A 22184-nucleotide genomic window follows, 5' to 3' on the forward strand; every position below is an offset into this window, starting at 1 on the left:
CTGTGCTCTTATTGAATTGAATTGAATGAATGCTTTATTGGCCACATGCAGGTTGCCCCGCAGAGGAATAGGACCCCCCCCCCCCCCCCCCCCCGACTTACACACATAAAAAAGACATCACATGGGAATACAGTCGGAGATCGGCAGCGTTACAGAGAAAACACTGAAAAAATTACACAACAATGGGAAAAGTACAAGAGGAAAAAAAGAGACCTCTTCACACGCTGGGCACCTATGGGAGGACAGCATGAGAACAGGAATAAAAAAAAAACTCCTCTGCACAGAGAGCACATTAATGTCCACATCACAACATTAGAGCACGTGACAAGCCACAGGGGTTGGATAGAGGGGTGGGGGGTAATTGGAAGGAACACAGCAGTCGTCCTACACAGCGCTACCATTTCAGCGTGGCACACAGACCCGCCGTCTTCCCCCACAGGAAACAAGCAAGGTTCAAGGTTCTTTATTTGTCACATGCATAGTTATACAAGTATAACACACAGTGAAATGTAGCCTGACACGCTCCTCGACATGTGCAAAAAAATTGGGGGGGGGGGGGGGGGGGGTGTAGAGGAAAAACATTATATATATATATATATATATGTAGTATATACATTGGGTGAATGTGCAGTAGTAGCAGCAAGCAGGTGAATTCTGTACATTAATATGAATACACATCTGACTATTTTACAGGATAGACAATATAAACATATTTAAAATTAAAGGAATTGAAATATACATTGTGCCTTGGTTTAGCATCGAAGGCGTTTGGAAAGGGAGGGGGATGAGTGCGTGCTTATCAGTGTAAGTGTATGTGTGTGCGTGTCCAGATTTCAGCTGAGACAGTGTCCTTCGCTCTATCAGGCTAAGTAAACAGTCTGCCAGCCAACCCAGGTGGCCTTGCGTGGGATGGGAAGAATAGTCATCACACAGTCGTTATCAGGGAGCTGTTTTGGTGGGCTCCAGCCTTGGGCCTGAGCAGCTGGCGCCGTGGTGTCCATATGTTGAATATTGTTGATTTCTCCTTTATGCGAGCAGCTCCGAATTTAGCACTCTGACACTGGTCTCTCGATCTCGCATTGGAGAGCCACGAGCCTCCCCATGATGGTATCAAACTTCTGTTCCGTGGTGTTGTCATTCTTTTGATTCTGAGACCCTACGACTGCAGCGATCCATTCTGCGATGTGATCCAACTTTCGCTCAAGGGTGTCATTGTGAGCAGGCCCCTCTCTGATGTATCCCATCATACGCTCAATGGTGTTAGTTTGAGTCTTCACAGCAGCTGTAAGCATCTCCAAGGTGTTAACCATGCTGCGTTCGGTGTGAGAGGTCGCGCCTCGTCCCATCGCTTCAATTCCAGCGGTCAGCCTTGGGGGGGTTTGAACAGCTGGTTCCGCTCTCTTATTTCTCCGATAAGTCAGGGCCAAGTCAGGGCCAAGCCAGCTCCGATCAGCAAGAACCCTGTTATCATGGTTCCGAATAGGTAGATATCTTCAGCGTCCTCGATCGACAGTCCCGCCAGGCACAAGATCCTCCAGGTCTGCCACCCATCCATCGTGTATTCGACAGGGAAAGTCCCTCCAGGGCACTCGGGCTCTCCCGAGCCAAGACTTCTCGTTGAGAAAAGGGTGTCAATAGCATTCAGAGACCAGTTGATCAAATCCATAATTCTCTTTTAGGTTTTAGAGAACGACAGTGAGAGACTGTTCGAGGGAAAAGTAATGCACACGAGACAAGACAAGGACACAAGAGGCTAAGCAGGGAAGATAAGGGGAAGGAGGAGAGGAGAAAAAGTGCGACCGCCTTCACCAAGAGCCAAGAGAAGTTGTTATATTCACTTATATGTGTGAATTCGCAGCTGGAATAGGGGTTAAAGGTATCATCAGACTTGGGAAGTTGCTGCTTTCTACAAACAGGAAGTGAAATAGCACAACCAACAACTGTAATACTTGTATTAACAACAATAATAACAAAACAAACTACTACGACAATCAGTCAGACATATCCCTCCAACAGATCCATCCATTTGGTTCCTCCTGGCTGACCTGAAGGTAAGAAACATATGTAGGGTGTCAGCTGTCAACTAGGTGATGAGTGAAGTAAATAAGTAACTAAAACTTATTAATATAGCACTTTTTTTAGACAAGAATCTATTACAAAGTGCTTAACTTATTATTAAAAATACAGCACATAGAAACAACATAATACACAAGAACATCATCAAAAATATTTTTATAGTTGATCAGAAATTTACTGTAACTGTTTTGTCTGGGAGTGTTATCTGCTGAAACTGAATTGTAACTGAATCTTGGCTCCATCCAAACATCTCCAATGCCTAGGTGGAGTTACCAAGCTGGACATTACACCATCAAGATCACACCAAATACTCCTGTAAGGAAAGGTGCGACCAGAGCAGAAAGCAACCAGGGTGTCCATATCATTGTTGGGGACTTTAATCAGGCATGTGTGAAAATTGTACTCCCCAAATTCCACCAATATGTTGCATGTCCTACCAGAGGGGTAAGGACACTGAATCATGTGAAGATATCAAGCAGGCCTACAGACTGACACCCCTCCATGACCTAGGACAATCTGACAGAATCTCTCTGCTCCTCATCCCTGCCTACATCCCCTCAGGAAAAAAAAGCCCCTCCAAGCACCCTGGTCATGGCTACAGACCTATAGCCGTCACAGGAAAAGATACGTGAGGATGGTCTTCGTGGACTACATCTCAGCGTTCAACACCATAATCCCAGACATTTTTACCACCAAACTGGACCACCTTAAACCTGATCCTGATTTAAATATTTCCTCATCAACTGGCCCCAAACAGTCCACGAGTCGAGCAGCCACATCTCTGTCAATCTCACCTGGGCTCACAACACCAACATGTTGGTAAAGAAGGCCCAGGAGCAACTGCATTTCCTCCTTGTCCTGAGAAAGAATAACCCAGACCGGAAGCTGCTGCGAGTCTTTTACTGTGCTTCAGTGGAGAGCGTACTCTCCTACTGCCTGGCTATTAGGTACGCAGCGGCCACAACTGAGAACAGAAAGGCTGCACAGAGGGTAATTAACCCCACAAAAGAAAAACATTGGCTGCCCTCTGCCACCCATGGAGGCCATTGCCATGTCCTCCATTCTCAGGAAAACCACTGTCATCATGGGTGACCCCTTGCACCCCACCCACCACCCGTGTGACCCGTGCCCTCTGGTCGGTACCTAAGGTCAGTCACTTTCCACACCTCCAGAGTCCGAAACATCTTCTTCGGATTCGGACTCTCAACAAGTACTGTCCCTGCTGGTGACTTCTTGTGACAATTGGATAAACCTAGAATCTCAGCTCACAATGACTTGATGTCATCTTCTGTAGGCCTTCATTTTAATGTAGCTAATCACATGCAAAGATAGGGTCTAGGACTATGATCACAACATTGTGTGAAAGAAAGACGGAGGGCGGAAACTGTGAAGACAGCGACTGTGGTGGTACAGGCCAGGTACACGGAGCGACACAGAGACAAGGATCTGGAATTAATTGCAGGTACATTGGGAAAAGTGATAGAAAAGATCAAAAATGGATCAGGAAATTGAATTTCTAAAATGTTAATTTTTTTTTTTTTATGGTAAATGGCCAGCATTTGTATAGCGCTTTTCTAGTCCATAGGACCCCAAAGCGCTTTACACTACATTCAGTCATCCACCCATTCACACACACATTCACACACTGGCGATAGCAAGCTACATATTTGTCAGAGCAAAATCAAAAAATTCATCTAAGTGCTGCTCATATCTACCTGTAGCTGGAGGAGAGGTGACATTCACTGGCCCTGAAAGAGTGTCCTGTTTTGAGTCAGGTATCTCTGCTGCACCATCCACTGTGTTAAATAAACTATGGCCTGCTGCAAATCATATGAAAAGAACAACAATTATTACAAAACAAATGTCCCCTGACAAACAAAAAAGTGTTGATGAGGAGGATTTTTTTTGTCTAGGCCTTAAACCACATGTCTGTTCTTCTGAGCACTAATATACACACAAGAAATAGGCTTTTATGAAAACACTAAATCAAACACTGCTAACAGTGGGAATAAAGGAATTATTTTACTGCATTAAAAAAAATCAATATCATGGTCCACACTGAGATTTCTCAGTCCATCTGACTTAAATACTCTATACGTGGACTTAACTGAACTCACTGCTCTCAACTATTAATTTAAATTTGTAATCTGACGAGACACAGTCTGTGAACATGGATTCAAAAATTCATGTTAAACTATATTTTGTCAAATTTGTCAAAATTTTAAAGTAATTTCACATTCAAATACATCATCTCCAACAAAATGTCGACTGTGACAGACAATCAGAAAAATCAGAATATCAGACAGCTATACCCTCAGCATCCACACAGTCAGACCATGAAACCTATAAATCGTGTCTTTAGCTCATTAATCCACTATGTCCACTGACTGCCATCTTTGTCCTTTTCCCGACTGATTAGAAATCATGGGACTCGTAAAAATGACCAATAGTACGTATTACACGAAAAGCAAGCTAACAGCTAACTGAATTCAGTTTTGGTACAAACGTATGTTTGGTATCTACTGTGATAATAAAAAAGTCAAATAGTGTCATTTAGCTGGTTCAGGTATGAAGCCTGGAGTTTGTCTCATCCCCAAATCATTAAATATGGTAAATGGACCACTTTAATTGCTTTTCTACTCGAGCATAAAGCGCTGATATTACACAGATATTTATTCAAGGCTGCATAGAAAGACTTTTATTAACATCAGGTGTAGCCTCTGCACAAGGTTGGAGCCTAATTACTGCCTTTAACTCTGATAAAACCAAATCTGATGTTCCAACAGTGTTCAGGCCGAGAATTATTACCTGCAATGCTCCAGTTTGACCTCATGGTGGCAGTGCTGTCTCACTGTTGTAATGGCTACACTCAGACTACAGGAGATAACAAGAGGGCTCTACTACTGATGTTTCATGATGTCTTTATGGCATCATGCTGACGTCAGCCTGATGACATCATCAGGTTTTATAGATCATGTGCTGATGTCAGCAGTGTTAATATGTAAATCTAGTGCAGTATATTCATCTTTATGTCAATGTGAAGTCACATAATGTTGCACTGAAAAAATAATATTTTAAAAAGCTCAAACAAAGAGTGTTCATGTCCTCCAATGACTAATATATTGTTTTAATGTTTGGAGATGGAAACTAAAGCTTTGTCCTCACGTGACCCTGACCTTTGACCTTTGTATTTATTATATTTACCCACATGATTGGAGCAGAACTGGAAATCTTTGGCTTTTATAACCTGTAAAATTTCAGATTTTAGGATGTTTTCATGCAGTGTGTGATTTTGTGACTCTTTATGGCATCATTGTGACATCGTATTGAAAAAATAAACTGTGTTGTTCCGCTCTCTTCATGTCCTTTAAATCAGACAACATGACAGTGGTTGTGTGTTTGTTGTCACGGCAGCAGCAGCCATCTGTGACACCAGCACACAAAAGCAACACAACAGCAGGTTCAAACACTCAAAGAGCTGCGTTACAGTTAAATGTGTGACTGGTTGCTGAGCTGTTTGATTTTATGTGTCAGAGTTCAACTTCACATGTTTGAAATAATAACACAATTCTGGGAGCAATAATGACAGAATAAGGAAACAGGACAGACGATGACGACCTTCTTCTGTTGGACATGTGCACATCAGTTATACAGTGGGGCAAAAAAGTATTTAGTCAGCCACCGATTGTGCAAGTTCCCCCACTTAAAATGATGACAGAGGTCAGTAATTTGCACCAGAGGTACACTTCAACTGTGAGAGACAGAATGTGAAAAAAAATCCATGAATTCACATGGTAGGATTTGTAAAGAATTTATTCGTAAATCAGGGTGGAAAATAAGTATTTGGTCACCTCAAACAAGGAAAATCTCTGGCTCTCACAGACCTGTAACGTCTTCTGTAAGAAGCTTTTCTGTCCCCCACTCGTTACCTGTATGAATGGCACCTGTTTGAACTCATCATCTGTATAAAAGACACCTGTCCACAGCCTCAAACAGTCAGACTCGAAACTCCGCCATGGCCAAGACCAAAGAGCTTTCGAAGGACACCAGGAAAAGTATTGTAGACCTGCACCAGACTGGGAAGAGTGAATCTACAATAGGCAAGCAGCTTGGTGTGAAAAAATCAACTGTGGGAGCAATCATCAGAAAATGGAAGACATACAAGACCACTGATAATCTCCCTCGATCTGGGGCTCCACGCAAGATCTCATCCCGTGGGGTCAAAATGATCATGAGAACGGTGAGCAAAGATCCCAGAACCACACGGGGGTCCTGGTGAATGACCTTCAGAGAGCTGGGACCAAAGTAACAAAGGTCACCATCAGTAACACACTACAACGGCAGGGAATCAAATCCCGCAGTGCCAGACGTGTTCCGCTGCTGAAGCCAGTGCATGTCCAGGCCCGTCTGAAGTTTGCCAGAGAGCACATGGATGATACAACAGAGGATTGGGAGAATGTCATGTGGTCAGATGAAACCAAAGTAGAACTTTTTGGTATAAACTCAACTCGTCGTGTTTGGAGGAAGAAGAATACTGAGTTGCATCCCAAGAACACCATACCTACTGTGAAGCATGGGGGTGGAAACATCATGCTATGGGGCTGTTTTTCTGCCAAGGGGACAGGACGACTGATCCGTGTTAAGGACAGAATGAATGGGGCCATGTATCGTGAGATTTTTAGCCAAAACCTCCTTCCATCAGTGAGAACTTTGAAGATGAAACGAGGCTGGGTCTTCCAACATGACAATGATCCAAAACACACCGCCCGGGCAACAAAGGAGTGGCTCCGTAAGAAGCATTTGAAAGTCCTGGAGTGGCCTAGCCAGTCTCCAGACCTCAACCCCATAGAAAATCTGTGGCGGGAGTTGAAAGTCCGTGTTGCTCGGCGACATCCCCTAAACATCACTGCTCTCGAGAAGATCTGCATGGAGGAACGGGCCAAAATACCAGCTACTGTGTGTGCAAACCTGGTAAAGACCTATAGTAAACGTTTGACCTCTGTTATTGCCAACAAAGGTTATGTTACAAAGTATTGAGTTGTATTTTTGTTATTGACCAAATACTTATTTTCCACCCTGATTTACGAATAAATTCTTTACAAATCCTACCATGTGGATTCATGGATTTTTTTTTTCACATTCTGTCTCTCACAGTTGAAGTGTACCTCTGGTGCAAATTACTGACCTCTGTCATCATTTTAAGTGGGGGAACTTGCACAATCGGTGGCTGACTAAATACTTTTTTGCCCCACTGTATGCATTGATCCAGTGCTGCTTCACAAGTACACACACACAACAATCAGTGCAAGAGCACAACTACATGAACTAGTTATGATCTATGTAGAAAAGTATAAAGCAGATAAAGTACATGATATATGACACAGTGATGCTATCAAACAACAACACACAAACAACAACACAAAGAGTCCAGATGAGCAAACAGTCGCTGCTCAGTGTGACCAGGACAGTCTGAGCTCCGTCCTAAACCTGAACAGCTGTTCACCAGAATCCTGCTGCTCAAAGCTGCTTTCAGAGAAAGTGGAGCTGTGATCAGTGTCAGTGTGTTACTTTATTACAAAACACTAAAATGTTACTTTGTGTCTCTGAGGGTTTCTGTCACATGTGAGTGTGTTCTCACAGCAGATCATTGAGTCGGCCTCAGATCTTCTTGAATCTGTAAAAACTGGAATCACAGAGCAGCTGACTGGTGTCCTCTAAATGTTTCACCTACAGCATTCAGTTAAAGAGGAAAAACTCTGATCTGTGCTGACATCACTTCCTGGTTCAGACTGAAGGAGAGGATGAGGAGTTCACTCTAACACTTAAACACTGCGATGGTGTCACATGTTCGTATGGTGCACACAGCAGTGGGACAGCACTTTGTAACATGTGATGTGCAGTGGGGTGGCCTGACCCCCCAACCAGAGTGGCCACTAAAACAATAAAATTTAATGAAATATGAAATGTACGATTATGGTTTCACAGTGAAGCTCAGATATCCGAGGGTAAGTGAATGCAGCACCGGCTTCTGCACTATGCACATCATGTTAGCAAAGGTAGGAGAGCCAAGCACGAAAGACGGCACCGCAGAAAACATTTTTTCGGCGAAAGATTAACAAGTTAACATAGCTGGACTAGCCATCGGACGTTTGCATGGTGGGCTGATGACTTATTTATTTATTTATTTTTGTAACGGCATGAACAATGGGAGGTGGTGGATTGGCCAGATCTTGGCCGATGTGTAAAAATAACTCAGTTGTTTGGTGGTGGCTATGGCGGAGCTTCCACAGAGGCAACAGGTGGATGAGGGAAGGTGAGGCAGGAGGAGAGACCCGAGGTGGCCGCTGGTCCAAGTGTCAGGTGAACTGAACTTCAAGTAAGAAGTTATGACCTGCAGTCTATCTGGGTCAGATATAAACCAAGTTTAGGTGGAGTTCATTTTTGTTGTGCTGACTTTTTACAGTCAGTTACAATGCCTCATACTGCGTGAGCTAGCATGACGAGTTTCTATACAGCTGTTCGGTTGCTATGATGTTACTGATAGTGAACTTTATTTTATTCATAAGGTTATTTAGTAGAGTTGCCAACGGCTCCTTAAAAAAATGGAATGGTCCCTCAATCAGAGAAAATATTACGCATTTCGTATTGAGCTGAGAAGAGACGCAGTTTGTCCCGGACTTTAGCTAGAATGGAAAAAGACACAAAGCTGGAGTTATTCTGTATTTACAGCTACCTCTTCTCTTATCTCCCCCCCGCTCTTCTATTGCTACTTCAATCATGAAACTGATCAATGATCAGCTTTTCTCTCTCATTTATTTATCGCCCACTTTGCACCAGAAACAGGAAACCAGCAGATGTCGCGCTAAACAAAAGCAGCACGTTTAAGCTTGATCAGCTGTTGTTAGAATTTATTTAATATTAATTTCTAGTATCAGCTGATGTTTGCTGGAGCCACAGCTGTAAACCTGCTGGTCATGATGTCGGTTTGGATATGTGATGAGAGGGAAACATGAAGATGAAACCAGGAGATGTCCTTACTGAACCATCAGAGCTGAACAGGTGATGGAGAAACAGGTTTACCTTTTAGGTGACATGAATGAGTTGAAGGGAAGTTATGAACTGTTTCTGAGAGATAAATAACACCAGGATCCTTTTTTTATGTAGCTGACAGCTGGTAACTGTGCAGGTGCGGGTCTAGCAGTGTGTTGCCAGGGGGCCAAGTAGGGCATTAATAGGGAGAGGGGGGCACAAAGAAATACTTTTCTTTTTTATTCTCAGTTAAAATATCTAGCTTTTATTAAATAATTATCTGAATCTTGTGAACAAAGTTTTTATCTGACGTAAAATGTATAGAAATCATACATATACCAACAAGACTGTACATCACTGTCACAACAGCATTTGTTTTCATTCAAAGGCTTTATGGCTTTAATACCTGGTGGGCCGGTCTGTAGTCAAAATGCCCGATTTTCTGTCCCAGTCCAGCCCTGCAGGTTAATACTGGCAGTGTCACCATGCCAGCTGACTGTATTTCATCATCAGCCAGTGTTGTTCTTTATACATCAATATTACCAAAGTTTACCATAAGGCAGCATAGAAAGTATTTACTTGCTCTCAGGTTTTATTCAAATGTTAGTCTTTTCAGTTGTTTCCCCACTTTTTTCCTGTTTCAAAATCAAACACCAGTTTGTGAGAAGATTATCTTTTTTTTTTAACAGGCATTGGCTAATTTGCCAATTGTATGTTAAAAATGTTCGTATTTTAATATTCAAAAATGTTTTTGCCCAAAACATGTGTGCTCTACATGTCAGTAAAAATACTATGCAAATATTGATGTCTTTGACTGCTGAATAAACACTGACTGATTGTATCTCTTGTACTTTATCAATGCAGTATCTAAAAACTTTGCACCGTAGTGGTTAAAATCTCATTCTAATAAGAGTTAAAAGTGCATTCGGTTATTAGGTTTATAGGGTTATTGAATTATGGTTAACGGTTGGTAGAATTGTTTTTAACATTATCTGCCAATTACATCTGCCACCCTTCTCCAAATCTGTGCCCCTACCTGGCCCCCCCAACAAAATTTTCTAGACACGCCACTGGTGATGTGACTTTGATAAAGATGAAAACTTATTATTATTATTGTGACTTTGAGACATTGATGTCACATGTTTTACTCTCTCCACACTCAAAGACCTTCAGAGTTTCTGATTTAAACATCTTCAGGCTCTGACCTCAGAGGAGGGACCAGAAGGAAACTGTCAGATCATCAGTGTGATCATTATTGTCTAAACTTCATTAAGCAAACCTGAACAAACATGAAAACATGCTCTGCTTTCCTCTGACCTTTTACTTTGTGTGGTCCTCTCATCTTTGATTGTTTAATTTGTTCCACACAAACCGCATAGACATCTGTCAACAATCCTCAAAGTCTGTGACCTGATCAAGCACACGTTACATAACGGCTGATTTCAAACACGAACACAGTACAGAGCTGGAGCAAAGATGGAATTCACAAGACGTCACCTTTAGATCTAATTTCTGTTCAAGAAACTTTGACATGAATGAGGATGTTAGAATAGAACATACAATTTTGTCACTGAGCAGTGATAAAATTGTATGTCACTGTTCACCATGCGAACAGAATTCACATAGTGATATTTATTAAATCACCAACTGACCAAAACAGCTCAGCCTCTCTAACGTCTCTCAAACATTCACTTTTATCCTCACATCATCAGCTCTGCTTCACCTTCTTGTTAAATGTTCTTCATGGTGTTCATGTTGTTCTCTGCATGGATCCTTTACACTTCTCCCTAAAGCATCTGTGTTCTCCACACTTCAGTTAGCAGACATGAGCTCCTCTCATCTTTGGATGTTCACAGCTTTTTTTTTTTTTCAAATCACCACCTTCACCATGTTTGAATTCACAGAACTGACTTGAAGCAAAACCTTCAATAACGGCTGAAAATGTGACACACAGACCTCATAGACATCTGCAAACAATCCTCAAGGTCACACATGTGTCCACTTTACCATCGGTGAGTTTCAGGTTTGGTATTTGCATGACTTCACAGTGCTTTCAGCCACATTTACCAAAACTCTGCTCCTGTTCTGACTGTCCTGATAATAATCTGAGAGAAAGAGCTGAACTCCTCCTCTGAGCTGTTACAGGAACAGATGTTGGCAGATGTGTCAGTGACAGAGTTACAGTTAGAGAGGTCAGTGAGCAGGATTTCTATCAGGATTCGTGTCAGAGTTATTATAATGATGTCTGTTGGTTCACACTCACGGCTGCTTTGGACTGATTCCAGCTCAAAGAGCATCAACATGTTTTCATGTTTCCATCATGATGAGGAGCAGAAACTCTGAGGATTCTCCTGAACTGACTACAGTAAGTCATCCACAGCTTCTGCTTTATATTCCACATATTATTCAGTAAATTATAGATAATTACTGATAACCAGACACTTTGAGAGGAAGAAAAAGTAAAAAAGGAGGTACAGCATGGAATAATGAAATAAGTCAGAATGATTTGTTATGTGAGCTCCAGCTGCTTCCAGGCTGTGATCAGCTGATCTACAAGCAGACGTTACACGAGCCATCAGGGCTGATTTCAAACCCACACACGGTACAGAGCTGTCAGAATGAATGACTTTAGTTCACTCTTTATCCAGGTTGTCTGCAATGATTATTTAATCCAACAGATGGTGTACTTCAGTGTCACACCAACACAGTGTTGACAGAGTAAAGTGAATGTGCCACACACTCCATGAGGCGTCATCTTCTCATCACCATCTTAAATTGTAACCTTCATGGGACACAGCTGTGAGAGAGAACAACAAAGAGCAAGAAAGACTGAGACAACATGTGGGAGCACAGCTGAGCCAATCACAGAGACAGAGGAAGTAGAACTAGACATGAGATACAAGGAAGAACAGACCAAAATAAAACAACAGGAAACAAAAAATCCTCAATATCACAAAAGAACAAATAATCAGATCAACAACTGAAGAGTATGAAGTCATGTGATTTCCGGGAAGTGCTGCAGCAGCGGCATGCTCTCTCCCTGCAGAGTATTTGGTGCTGCTCGTCTTTTCCATGTTTTCTGCTGCTTCTTTGTCCCTCACTGTAAACAGATGTACTGAGAGACTCCTGCACTGATGTTTCATAGAAAAGTCCAAACAGCTTCACTACTTCTCCATGAAGAACAAAGATTTGCTCTCTGTGGCTCCAACACAACTTAAAGACAATCAAAGGTGGACAAAGTTCTCCAGAACAGCCACACAGGAGGTCATGACTTTTGACTTTATTCATTAGAACAAGTTCATTTCAATTCACTGAAAGACAGAGTTGACGGTTGTCTCTAAACATCTACATGTTCAGTTCCTTGTACTTAAACACGACTGTCATGTTAGACAATGTGAATGTCAGAAGATGTATCTGTAAAAATGGGATGTAAAAGGGAAATATTAGCACGTTTGTTCAGTTTTTGTCGTACAGAGTGGAGTTTACACACAGATTAACTTGTTACATTTTGTCTTTTATCTTTGAATTGTTTACTGTAAAAAATGCTTTTGTTGAATAAACCTTAAGTAGTTTCTTTTGACCTACAGAGAAAGCAGATGGATTATACCAGCCTCACACTTTTTTTTTTTTATCTTTATATGGATTTTTCTTCCATCCTGATGATCAGAAGACAGTTTGAGGGTTTCAGATCCTTCAGAACAACAGTAAGTGTTTAAAATGACGTCTTTCAGTCTTTTAGGTAATCTGACAGGTTGACTGAAGTCTGTGAGATTGAGTAGATTAAAAGATTGTTAATGTTAATGTTCTGGATTAACAGATGGCCTTTAGTCATAGTACCTGATGATAGATGATGTGGAGATCATTTAACAACTGAACCTGTTAAACTCTCAGACCTGCTTTAGATTTTATATATTTTATATTTTGTGAACTCTTTTTTAACAATGGACTTTATGATCTGCATACGGTCCAACGTAACACATCACAAAGTAACACGTCACAACGTAACACGTCACAACATAACACGTCACAACGTTACGTGGCTTAACTTCCTTAAGTTCACAGTCAGACATTTTGAGATCGATCGAACGGCCATAAGGCAAATTTTGATCTTTAGTTAAACCTTAAATTTAAACTAGTATTCAGGTTTAGACTCAGGTTCAGTTGTTCAGTGAAAATACCAACAGACTCAGAACAAACTAAGAGTCAGATCAGCAGAAACAGAGAACACGGACATGTCTGCTGTAACTGCGTCGCTCTGCTCCACGCTGATGTTTGTCCTGTTCGTCTCTGCAGGTGAGATTTAACTGTTAGAAACTAAACTGAGTTTGACTCTGTTTAACTTAATATTAAAGAATAATTTTCAAATTGATTCAGTTTGTTGGCCGGTGTGATAATGCTAATCAGTTAGCAGCACTGCTTTAGGGTGAAATCCTTTATATGGAATCAGATTCCTGTCAGACAAGATAAAACATCATCTTGACATGTAAGAAAGTACATACTGTATACTTATTATACATTAAATGGTAAATGGCCTGTATTTTGTATAGCGCTTTACTAGTCCCTATGGGCCCCAAAGTGCTTTACACCAGCGGTCCCCAACCCCCGGGCCTCAGTACCGGTCCGTGAGTCGTTTCGTACTGGGCGCGAGAGTTGAGGCTCGGGTTTGAAATGTATGGTTTTCAGGGTTTTTATTGGTTTTCAGCGTTATTTTGTTATTGTTTTTATCGTTAACTTGGTTTTCCTGGGTCTTTTCATGTGTGTTATGAATAAATCTTCTTTTTTTCCGTACCGGTACTAGTTTTATTTTGTTGTATTTATCCGCGACACCTTAAAGGGCAGTCCGTGAAAATATTGTCGGGCATAAACTGGTCCATGGCACACAAAAGGTTGGGGACGCTGGTTTACACTACATTCAATCATTCACACAGACATTCACACACTGGTGACGGCAAGCTACATTGTAGCCACAGCTGCCCTGGGGCGCACTGACATAGGCGAGGCTGGCGCCACAGGGTGCTCTGACCACCACCAGTAGGCAATGGGTGAAGTGTCTTGCCCAAAGAAACAACGACCGAGTATACATTAGTATTTAAGTACATGTTTATGTACATGTACTATTTCTCTCGTGTCATTTTCTGATTGTACTAATTGTAATTATATATATTTTTTATGCAAATATTATTTGTACTCCATATCATTTAACTAAAATCGTCATGGTATACACATGATTGAATCACTGGTCTAGTAATGTAACGTAAGACTCAAAATGACTAGGGCGATCACGGCCCAGAGTTGGCAGTTGGTCTTGTAATTGGAAGGTTGCCGGTTCGAGCCCTGGCTCGGACAGTCTCGGTCGTTTTGTCCCCAGAGGAGCCGATGGCGTGATATGGCAGCCTCGCTTCTATCAGTCTGCCCCTCGCAGCTGTGGCTACAACTGTAGCTTGCCTCCATCAGTGAGTGAATGTGAGAGTGAATGAATGGTGGAATTGTAAAGCACTTGAGGGTCCTAAAAGTGCTATATAAATGCAATCCATTATTATTAAAAATGCAATTCTATACAACAAGCTAGTTACCTTTAGCTATCAATATATTTATCCATACTCTATCAGGGTCGTGCAGGCTGGAGCCTATCCCAGCTGTCATAGGGCGAGAGGCAGGGTACGCCCTGGACCAGCCACCAGTCTATCTCAGGGCTAACACAGACAGACACCATATGGACAATTTAGAATCTTCAGTTAACCGAACCCCACTGAGTGCATGTCTTTGGACTGTAGGAGGAAGCCGGACCTTTTTCCTCCCATGATGCAACAGTGTTTAACCACTGTGCTGCCCATCAAACAGTATATTTTATTTTATTTTATTTAAAACGCATCAAATTAAACTGGACTGTCTGTCCAATCTGTTTGCAGCTTTAAGTGAACTCAGTGAACCATAACCTGCTGTCACTGGTCACACTGATCAAATATTACTGTCAGTGTGTCTAGAGCTGAAGACATAAATACTTAAAGAAGGGGGTGGCTGTACCTCAGGTGATAGAGCGGGTCACCTACTTGTTGTTGGTTTAATCCCTGTTTTCTTCAGTCTGCGTGGCAAAATTTTCTTGAGCAAAATACTAACGTCAAGTTGCTCTCTGGTGCATCCATGAGGGTGTGAATGTGTGTTAGATAGAAATGACTGACATAGAAAAAAGTGCATGGGTGAATGAAGCAAATGACTGAGTAGATGATTCGGAACCATGATAACAGGGTTCTTGCTGATCGAAGCTGGCTTGGCCCTGACTTATCGGAGAAATAAGAGAGCGAAACCAGCTGGTCAAACCCCCCCAAGGCTGACCGCTGGAATTGAAGTGATGGGACGAGGCGCGACCTCTCACACCGAACGCAGCATGGTTAACACCTTGGAGACGCTTACAGCTGCTGTGAAGACTCAAACTAACACCATTGAGCATATGGTGGGATACATCAGAGAGGGGCCTGCTCACAATGACACCTGTCATGGTCCTGGGTCGTGTGACCCAGTGTGTTATGTTTAGCCTATTTTGATGTTTATTGTTTGTTTAGGTTCTCTAAGGTAGTCCAGCCATTTGTATATATTACCCTTGCATTAAGTCAAAGTCAAAGTCAACTTTATTTGTCGATTCTGCCACATGTACAGGACATACAGAGAATAGAAATTGCGTTACTCTCAATCCCTAGATAAATAGCAAATGAACATTTAAATATATTTAAATATAAAAGTGATTAAAAATGCAAGTAAAATAATTAAAAAGTAAAAATTTAAATAAATACAATTTTACATATAACAAGAAAGCTATACAATATACAATATAATGGGTAAGTGACATTGAGTGTAAACCAGGCAGAGTAGTGCAAATAGGCAAATAGTGCAAATGGAGATTTAGTAATGTACGGTAAGAGAAAGTGTAATAACAAAGTCTTATGAGGTAATGGCAGTCCAATGCTCCACAAAGTGACTGGTAACTGGTGCAGGCCAGTGAGTGAGTCAGAGTGTGTGTGTGTGTGTGTGTGTGTGTGTGTGTGTGTGTGTGTGTGTGTGTGTGTTTGTGTGTGTGTGACAGAGTTCAGTGAGACCGTGGAGGAGAGAGGGGAGAGGGGGCAGAATCGGGAGGGAGTTAAGCTTCCTGACAGCCTGATGGATGAAGCTGTCCTTCAGCCTGCTGGTCCTGGCCTGGAGACTCCGCAGTCTCCTCCCCGACGGCAGCAGCTTGAAGAAGCTTTGCATTGGGTGCGTGGGATCAGCCGCTATGCAAAGGGCTTTTTTAGTGAGACGGGTGCTGTAAATGTCCTGGAGGGAGGGGAGAGAGACACCAATGATCCTCTCTGCAGCTCTCACTATGCGTTGGAGGGTTCTATGACAGGACGCATTGCAGGCTCCAAACCACACAGTGATGCAGCTCGACAGGATGCTCTCGATGGTGCCTCTGTAGAAAGTGTACATGATGGGGGCTGGTGCTCCTGCTCTTCTTAGTTTGCGGAGAAAGAAGAGACGCTGCTGTGATTTCTTGGCCAGTGCTGTGGTGTTGTACGTCCAGGAGAGATCCTCTGTGATGTGCACACCCAAGAACTTGGTGCTGCTCACTCTCTCCACAGACGCTCCGTCAATGGTCAGAGGAGCATGTTGGGTGTGCATTCTCCTGAAGTCCACAACAATCTCCTTCGTCTTCTCCACATTCAGAGAGAGATTGTTGTCAGCACACCATGTGGCCAGGCGTCTCACCTCACTTCTGTAGTCGGTCTCATCCCTGTTGCTAATGAGACCCACCACCGTTGTGTCGTCTGCAATGTCTCCCTTGCCCTTCGTGTGTTTATGTCTGTGTGTCTTGTACTGTCAAGTTCATGCTGTCAGTTATGTCATCTCCCCTGTACTAAGTTTCCCTGGGTCATGAGTCCTGTATGCGTGGTTATGTTTAGTTCTTGTCATGTCTAATTTCCATGTTTCCTGTTTTACTTTGTAAGTCTGTATTCATTGTCAGTGTATTCAGTTGCACCCTCCTGTCCTGTCGTTAGGTTCATGTGTGTCAGCTGTGATCCCATGTGTGGCCACTTCCCCTGATCATCCCTCATGTGTATTTAGTCTCTGTGTTTCATGTAGTCTGCGTCGCGTCGTCTGTGTTATCTCCCCTACCCCTTGTCATAGTTTCCCAGCCTTAACTAGTCCTAGTTTGTACTTTGTTTAGCCATAGTTTTCCCAGTCTATGTTCAGGTTTTCCCTCAGTTGCTTTGCTGCCTTGTTCCTTAAGTTTTCGGCCCTAAATAAAGGCTCGCCTTCTGTTAAGTCCGGTTTTGTGTCCTCACCTCTGTTTGCTCTTGGGTCCTCCACTCACTACACACGGTCTTCCCCGGCGGTCCGTGACAGACACCCTTGAGCGAAAGTTGGATCACATTGCAGAACGGCTCACTGCAGTTGTGGGGTCTCAGAATCAAAAGAATGACAACACCACGGAACAGAAGTTTGATACCATCATGGGGAGGCTCGCGGCTCTCCAACGGGAGATCGAGAGACCAGTGTCGGAGTGTTAAAGAACAGCTTTGAAATTCTCCTGAGCTGCTCGCATAAAAGAACACGGGAACACGAGGGAACACGAGGCGGGTCTGGGCCCGCGCTGGAGAGTCGGCACAGTGGCAGGATGGCTGCTGTGTTGCCTGGGATTACGCCTTATCCCCTACCCAACCCTGTTGCTGGTCACGTGCTCTATAATGTTGTGCTGTGGACATTTATGTGCTTTTCTGTGCAGAGGAGGTTTTTTTTGGTTTCCTGTTCTCATGCTGTCCTCCTGTAGCCCAGCATGAGTAGAGGTCTCTTTTTTTCTTCTTGTACTTTTCCCATTGTAGTGTACATTTCAGTGGTTTTCTGTAATGCAACCGTTCTCTGACTTGTATCCCCATGTGATGTCTGTGTTGTGTGTGTAAGGTCGGGGGGCGGGTTCATTCCACTGCAGGGCAACCTGTCACTGCATGTGGCGAATAAAAAATTTGAACTAGTTACATAATAAATAAATGTAGTTTAGTCTCTCCTATGTAATGTTTACTTTTCTCCAGCTCAGTGCTCTCTGATTGGCTGCTGTAGAAATGAACAGTTGTACTTTGACCTTTAACCTCTCTGCTCTGTGTTGTTTCCTCTTTCAGACCAGAAAAACATCACAGCTGCATCTGGACAGGACGTCACTCTGACATGTCGAGCTCCAAACAACAACATAGTTGTAAAGTGGAGCAGAGCTGACCTGGGAGCTGAATATGTGCTTTTGTACCGGGATGATTACTTTGTTCCAGAAAACCAGCATCCATCTTTTAAGAACCGGGTGGATCTTCTGGACAGAGAAATGAAGGATGGAGACGTGTCTTTGATTCTGAAGAATGTGACGATTAATGACACTGGAACATACGAGTGTCGTGTTGTCCAGATAGGAACAAAGTATTTGAAGCGCATCAGCATCATCCACCTTCATGTTGTTCCTCCTGGTGAGTGAGTAGAGTTGAGTGTGTGTGTGATCAGAGGTGAAGCTGCTTCCTGGTTGTTGATGTTTGTTTGTAAAGATGTTGTTGATGAGACTTTGTAGAAAGCAGCTGGTCTGAGTGATGTGATCAGAGTGCAGTAGATAATGTCTGACAGCAGTTTGAAGAGGAAATGGATTCTGTTCTGTTCTTCACTCATTACCTACCTGACAGCTGACACCTCACACCTGTTTCTCACCTGCAGGTCAGACAGGAGGACAAGAGAAGGATGGAGACAACAAATATGGAGGGAAGAAGCAAGATGGGGTCAGCAGAGGGAGGCATGGACTAATAGCAAGTCTCTCAGTTTTTGTGCTTCTTGTTGGTTTTTGTATCTACAGATGTAGACAACAGCAGCAGAGTGAGGAAACAAACCAGCCTCCTGTTGACCTGCAGAAGGTTTAAATGTCTCAGAGGTTTTTTCCAGCTTTGAGTCAGTTGCTGCTGTTCAGAGTCCTGGGTGTTGTCAGTGTTTAAAATCCTGCAGAAACAGAAGAACTGAGCACAGACAGCAGGCCCACAGCACTGTATGTTTATTTCAGTTTTATCTTTAATGGCTGCTTAAGCAGAATCCACACAGTGATATTTATTAAATTACAAAATGACCAAAACTGTAAGTGAAATGTTTCCGTGTGTCTCTGTAATCACACAATCAAATGTGTTTGCAAAGACATATTGTAGTGTGTGTGCTCAGCCTCTCTATTGTCTCTCTCAGACATTCACTTTTATCCTCAGATCATCAGCTTTGCTTCACCTTCTTGTTCACAGCCAGTTAAATGTTTATCATGGTGTTCATGTTGTTCTCTGCATGCAGTGGCGGTCCTAGCCTGTTTGGCGTCCTGGACGCGCCCCCCCCACCGATCCGATCAGCTGTTTGTAACACTTCCTACGTCCATCAGTGCAAACTACCGCATGTCCGCCATGACCTGCCCAAAACAGGAAGTGATGTCATTTTCGCGGAAATGTAGTTTTTTACCATCAGGGCCTCATGAGCCTATACTGGTCTTTTTAAAAGTTATGATGTTTGACTTTATGACTTTCTGTGTCGTTTCTGGGATGCTTAGGACTCATATTGCACTGCTGGAAATAGTTTATTTTGATGCATATGCTGTTTCTTTTGCAAATTTGCATTATAATATTTATTTTCGTTTTTCCTGCAGTGTATAAAAATTGGTGTATCTCAAATAAAACTATGAAGACACTTAAAATAAATTTCCTGTGGTGGGAAACTATTTTGTGCAACTTTTTTGTATTTACAGTTTTGAGGGATAAGCCTCTTAAATTTCTCTAACTAGAAATATATGTTAAAAAAACAAAAACGATGTTCAATTTTTTTGTAGTTTATTGCACTTTTTTGCAATTTATGTAATTACTGTACACTTAATGCATACATATTATTAAAATTAAGGCTGTAATGGTTGTATTGATGTATAGCAACTTGAAATGCTCCCAAAAATGGCTCCACAGCATGTAAAAATATAATATAAGCTCTGGTGGACTTGGTTCTATGGTAGGTCTTAAAGGGTTAATAAAGAAAAAGGTTAAAGGTTTGAGTTACCAATGGTAATTTTATTGTGTACATTTTCTAGCTTTTACGGATCACATTCAAGGCTGTTCAATAAAAGGATTGTGAACCATCAGTTTGGAGACCATCTTTTCAGCCTGGGATGCTGTGCTCGTTTCTTCACTTTAAATTATTCCTTTTTTAATTTGTGTCATTGGCAGAGAAGATAAATCATGTGAAGTTTATCATGTCATATGTCACCACAGATTTAAATGTAGATTTGATGTCTCTGTGTGTTTGTTAATAACACTGTGGATTTTTCTCATATACTGAGGTGTTACATCCTGTGAGGCTGTGGCAGTGTGTGGGCGTGGTGTTGTCCTCTTCCTCTCCTCCTCCTTCTTTCTTGTCCCTCCCCTTGTCTCTCTCTGCCCCTGCCTTCTCCTTTAGGACACACCTGCTGCTCATCTGCTCTCATTTACCACCAATTACCCTCCAGAGGTAATATAAGCTGCAGGAGCACAGTGCAAGTGGGAGAGGCTTCTGGTGGGTTTCCTTGCGGGATACATGCTAGTAGTGATGGCCAAATGAAGCTTTCTGAAGCACTGAAGCTTGTATTGAAAAACGGTTCATTACTCGAAGCTTTTCAACACAGTCCTCTCTGGTGACATCTGGTGGCCAAAAATATGAAGAGCAGCTTGAATCCACAAAATAAAACCAACCGCTTCATTATGATTGCCCACTCTACAGAGTGGAATCCTGTCTGATATTGGGCCGCTGTTGTGTTGCTTTGAACGTGTATTTTTTTGGTGGTTAAGAAAATGTGTTTTATTTGTTCAATAAATAGTTTTGACCAGTAAACTCTCCGTGTTTAAATATGCACCATGGTGTGGTCTTTCTTTGCTTGTGACTTCTTGATGTTGGTAAATACAATAATTGAAAAATACCACGTTACATATAATAATGTACAACACATTATGCAGTATGCTTCTGCTGTGAGGTCAGGAAAGCGATTCCGCTCCCTGAAGACCAACACAGAGAGACTGAGGAGGAGCTTCTTCCCGCAGGCGATACGGTCTCTCAATCACACCACCACACAGTACTGACCCACACATACAGTTCTTACACACACACTGGACATTCTGGACTTTGTTTTCACTTCATCACTTAAATCACTTTAAGCATATTTGCACTGCACAAGACATAATGTGGACTGCACAACACTGGTCACTATATTCTTCATTTCCAGTTAATACTTGTGCAGCTGCTGTTATTGTGTATTTATTTATTTATATTTCTTCATACATTCTTATATAGTTCTATATTGTGTATTTTGTTGTACAGTTATTTTATTTTCAACTTTAATTTATATATTTTATCTTATTCTTTCCCAGTTAAATTTACCGTTCATTCTAATTTGTGTTGTACAGCTATTTCATTTTTAACCTTAATTTATATTTTATTCCTTCCTAGTTAAATTTACCCTTTTTAATTTTTCATATTTATTTCCTATCTTATTCATAGCCTTTTCTTTTTTTCTTTAGGTCACGAGCAGTTGTCTAAGCATTTCACTGCATATCGTACTGTGTGTGACTGTACGTGACAAATAAAATTTGAATTTGAATTTGAATTTGAGGTCTTGCCTCCATGCACGTATGCATTTAATCGCTAGACGGGTGTATTTATAAATAATATTATATTAGACATATTTTTACCTGGGGGTAGAATTGATTGAGAAATGGAAAAGCAAAATGCTTATGAACTTGCAAATTAAAAACATGATGCATTTAAAGTAACCCTTTTCCATTTTTATTTAAAAAGAGAATTTGTTCTAATGTGCGATGGCCGAACCTGTTCCTTTTCGTGGAGATAATTTCTCCTCCCTTCACATGGCCCAGAGGAGGCTGGAGTGCAGAGAAACTGGTAGAGATGCAGTTATACAGTCTACCTGGGCCCCACAAACTATCAGCTAAAGAGAATAAATAAATGAAATTGCTGCACATTTGGCAGACTAACATTTTCAGATTAATTGAACAATAAAAAATATATTTTTACAACATTAC

At 41.9% G+C, this 22184-nt stretch overlaps 1 protein-coding gene across 1 annotated transcript in view; it reads left to right on the forward strand.

Moving 5' to 3' along the window:
• LOC113015028 (junctional adhesion molecule-like) overlaps window positions 1–21001 on the forward strand; it is a 357528-nt gene extending 336527 nt beyond the window's left edge. Inside the window, exons 4-5 of the mRNA XM_080299164.1 lie at window positions 18252–18584; window positions 18823–21001. Coding sequence (XP_080155290.1) covers window positions 18252–18584; window positions 18823–19022 — 533 coding nt within the window. The 3' untranslated portion in view covers window positions 19023–21001. The remainder of the gene's footprint in view (window positions 1–18251; window positions 18585–18822) is intronic.
• The last annotated feature ends 1183 nt before the right edge of the window (window positions 21002–22184 follow it).

The sequence above is a fragment of the Astatotilapia calliptera genome, chromosome 3 (assembly GCF_964374335.1).
Source record: "Astatotilapia calliptera chromosome 3, fAstCal68.1, whole genome shotgun sequence".
NCBI lineage: Eukaryota > Metazoa > Chordata > Actinopteri > Cichliformes > Cichlidae > Astatotilapia > Astatotilapia calliptera.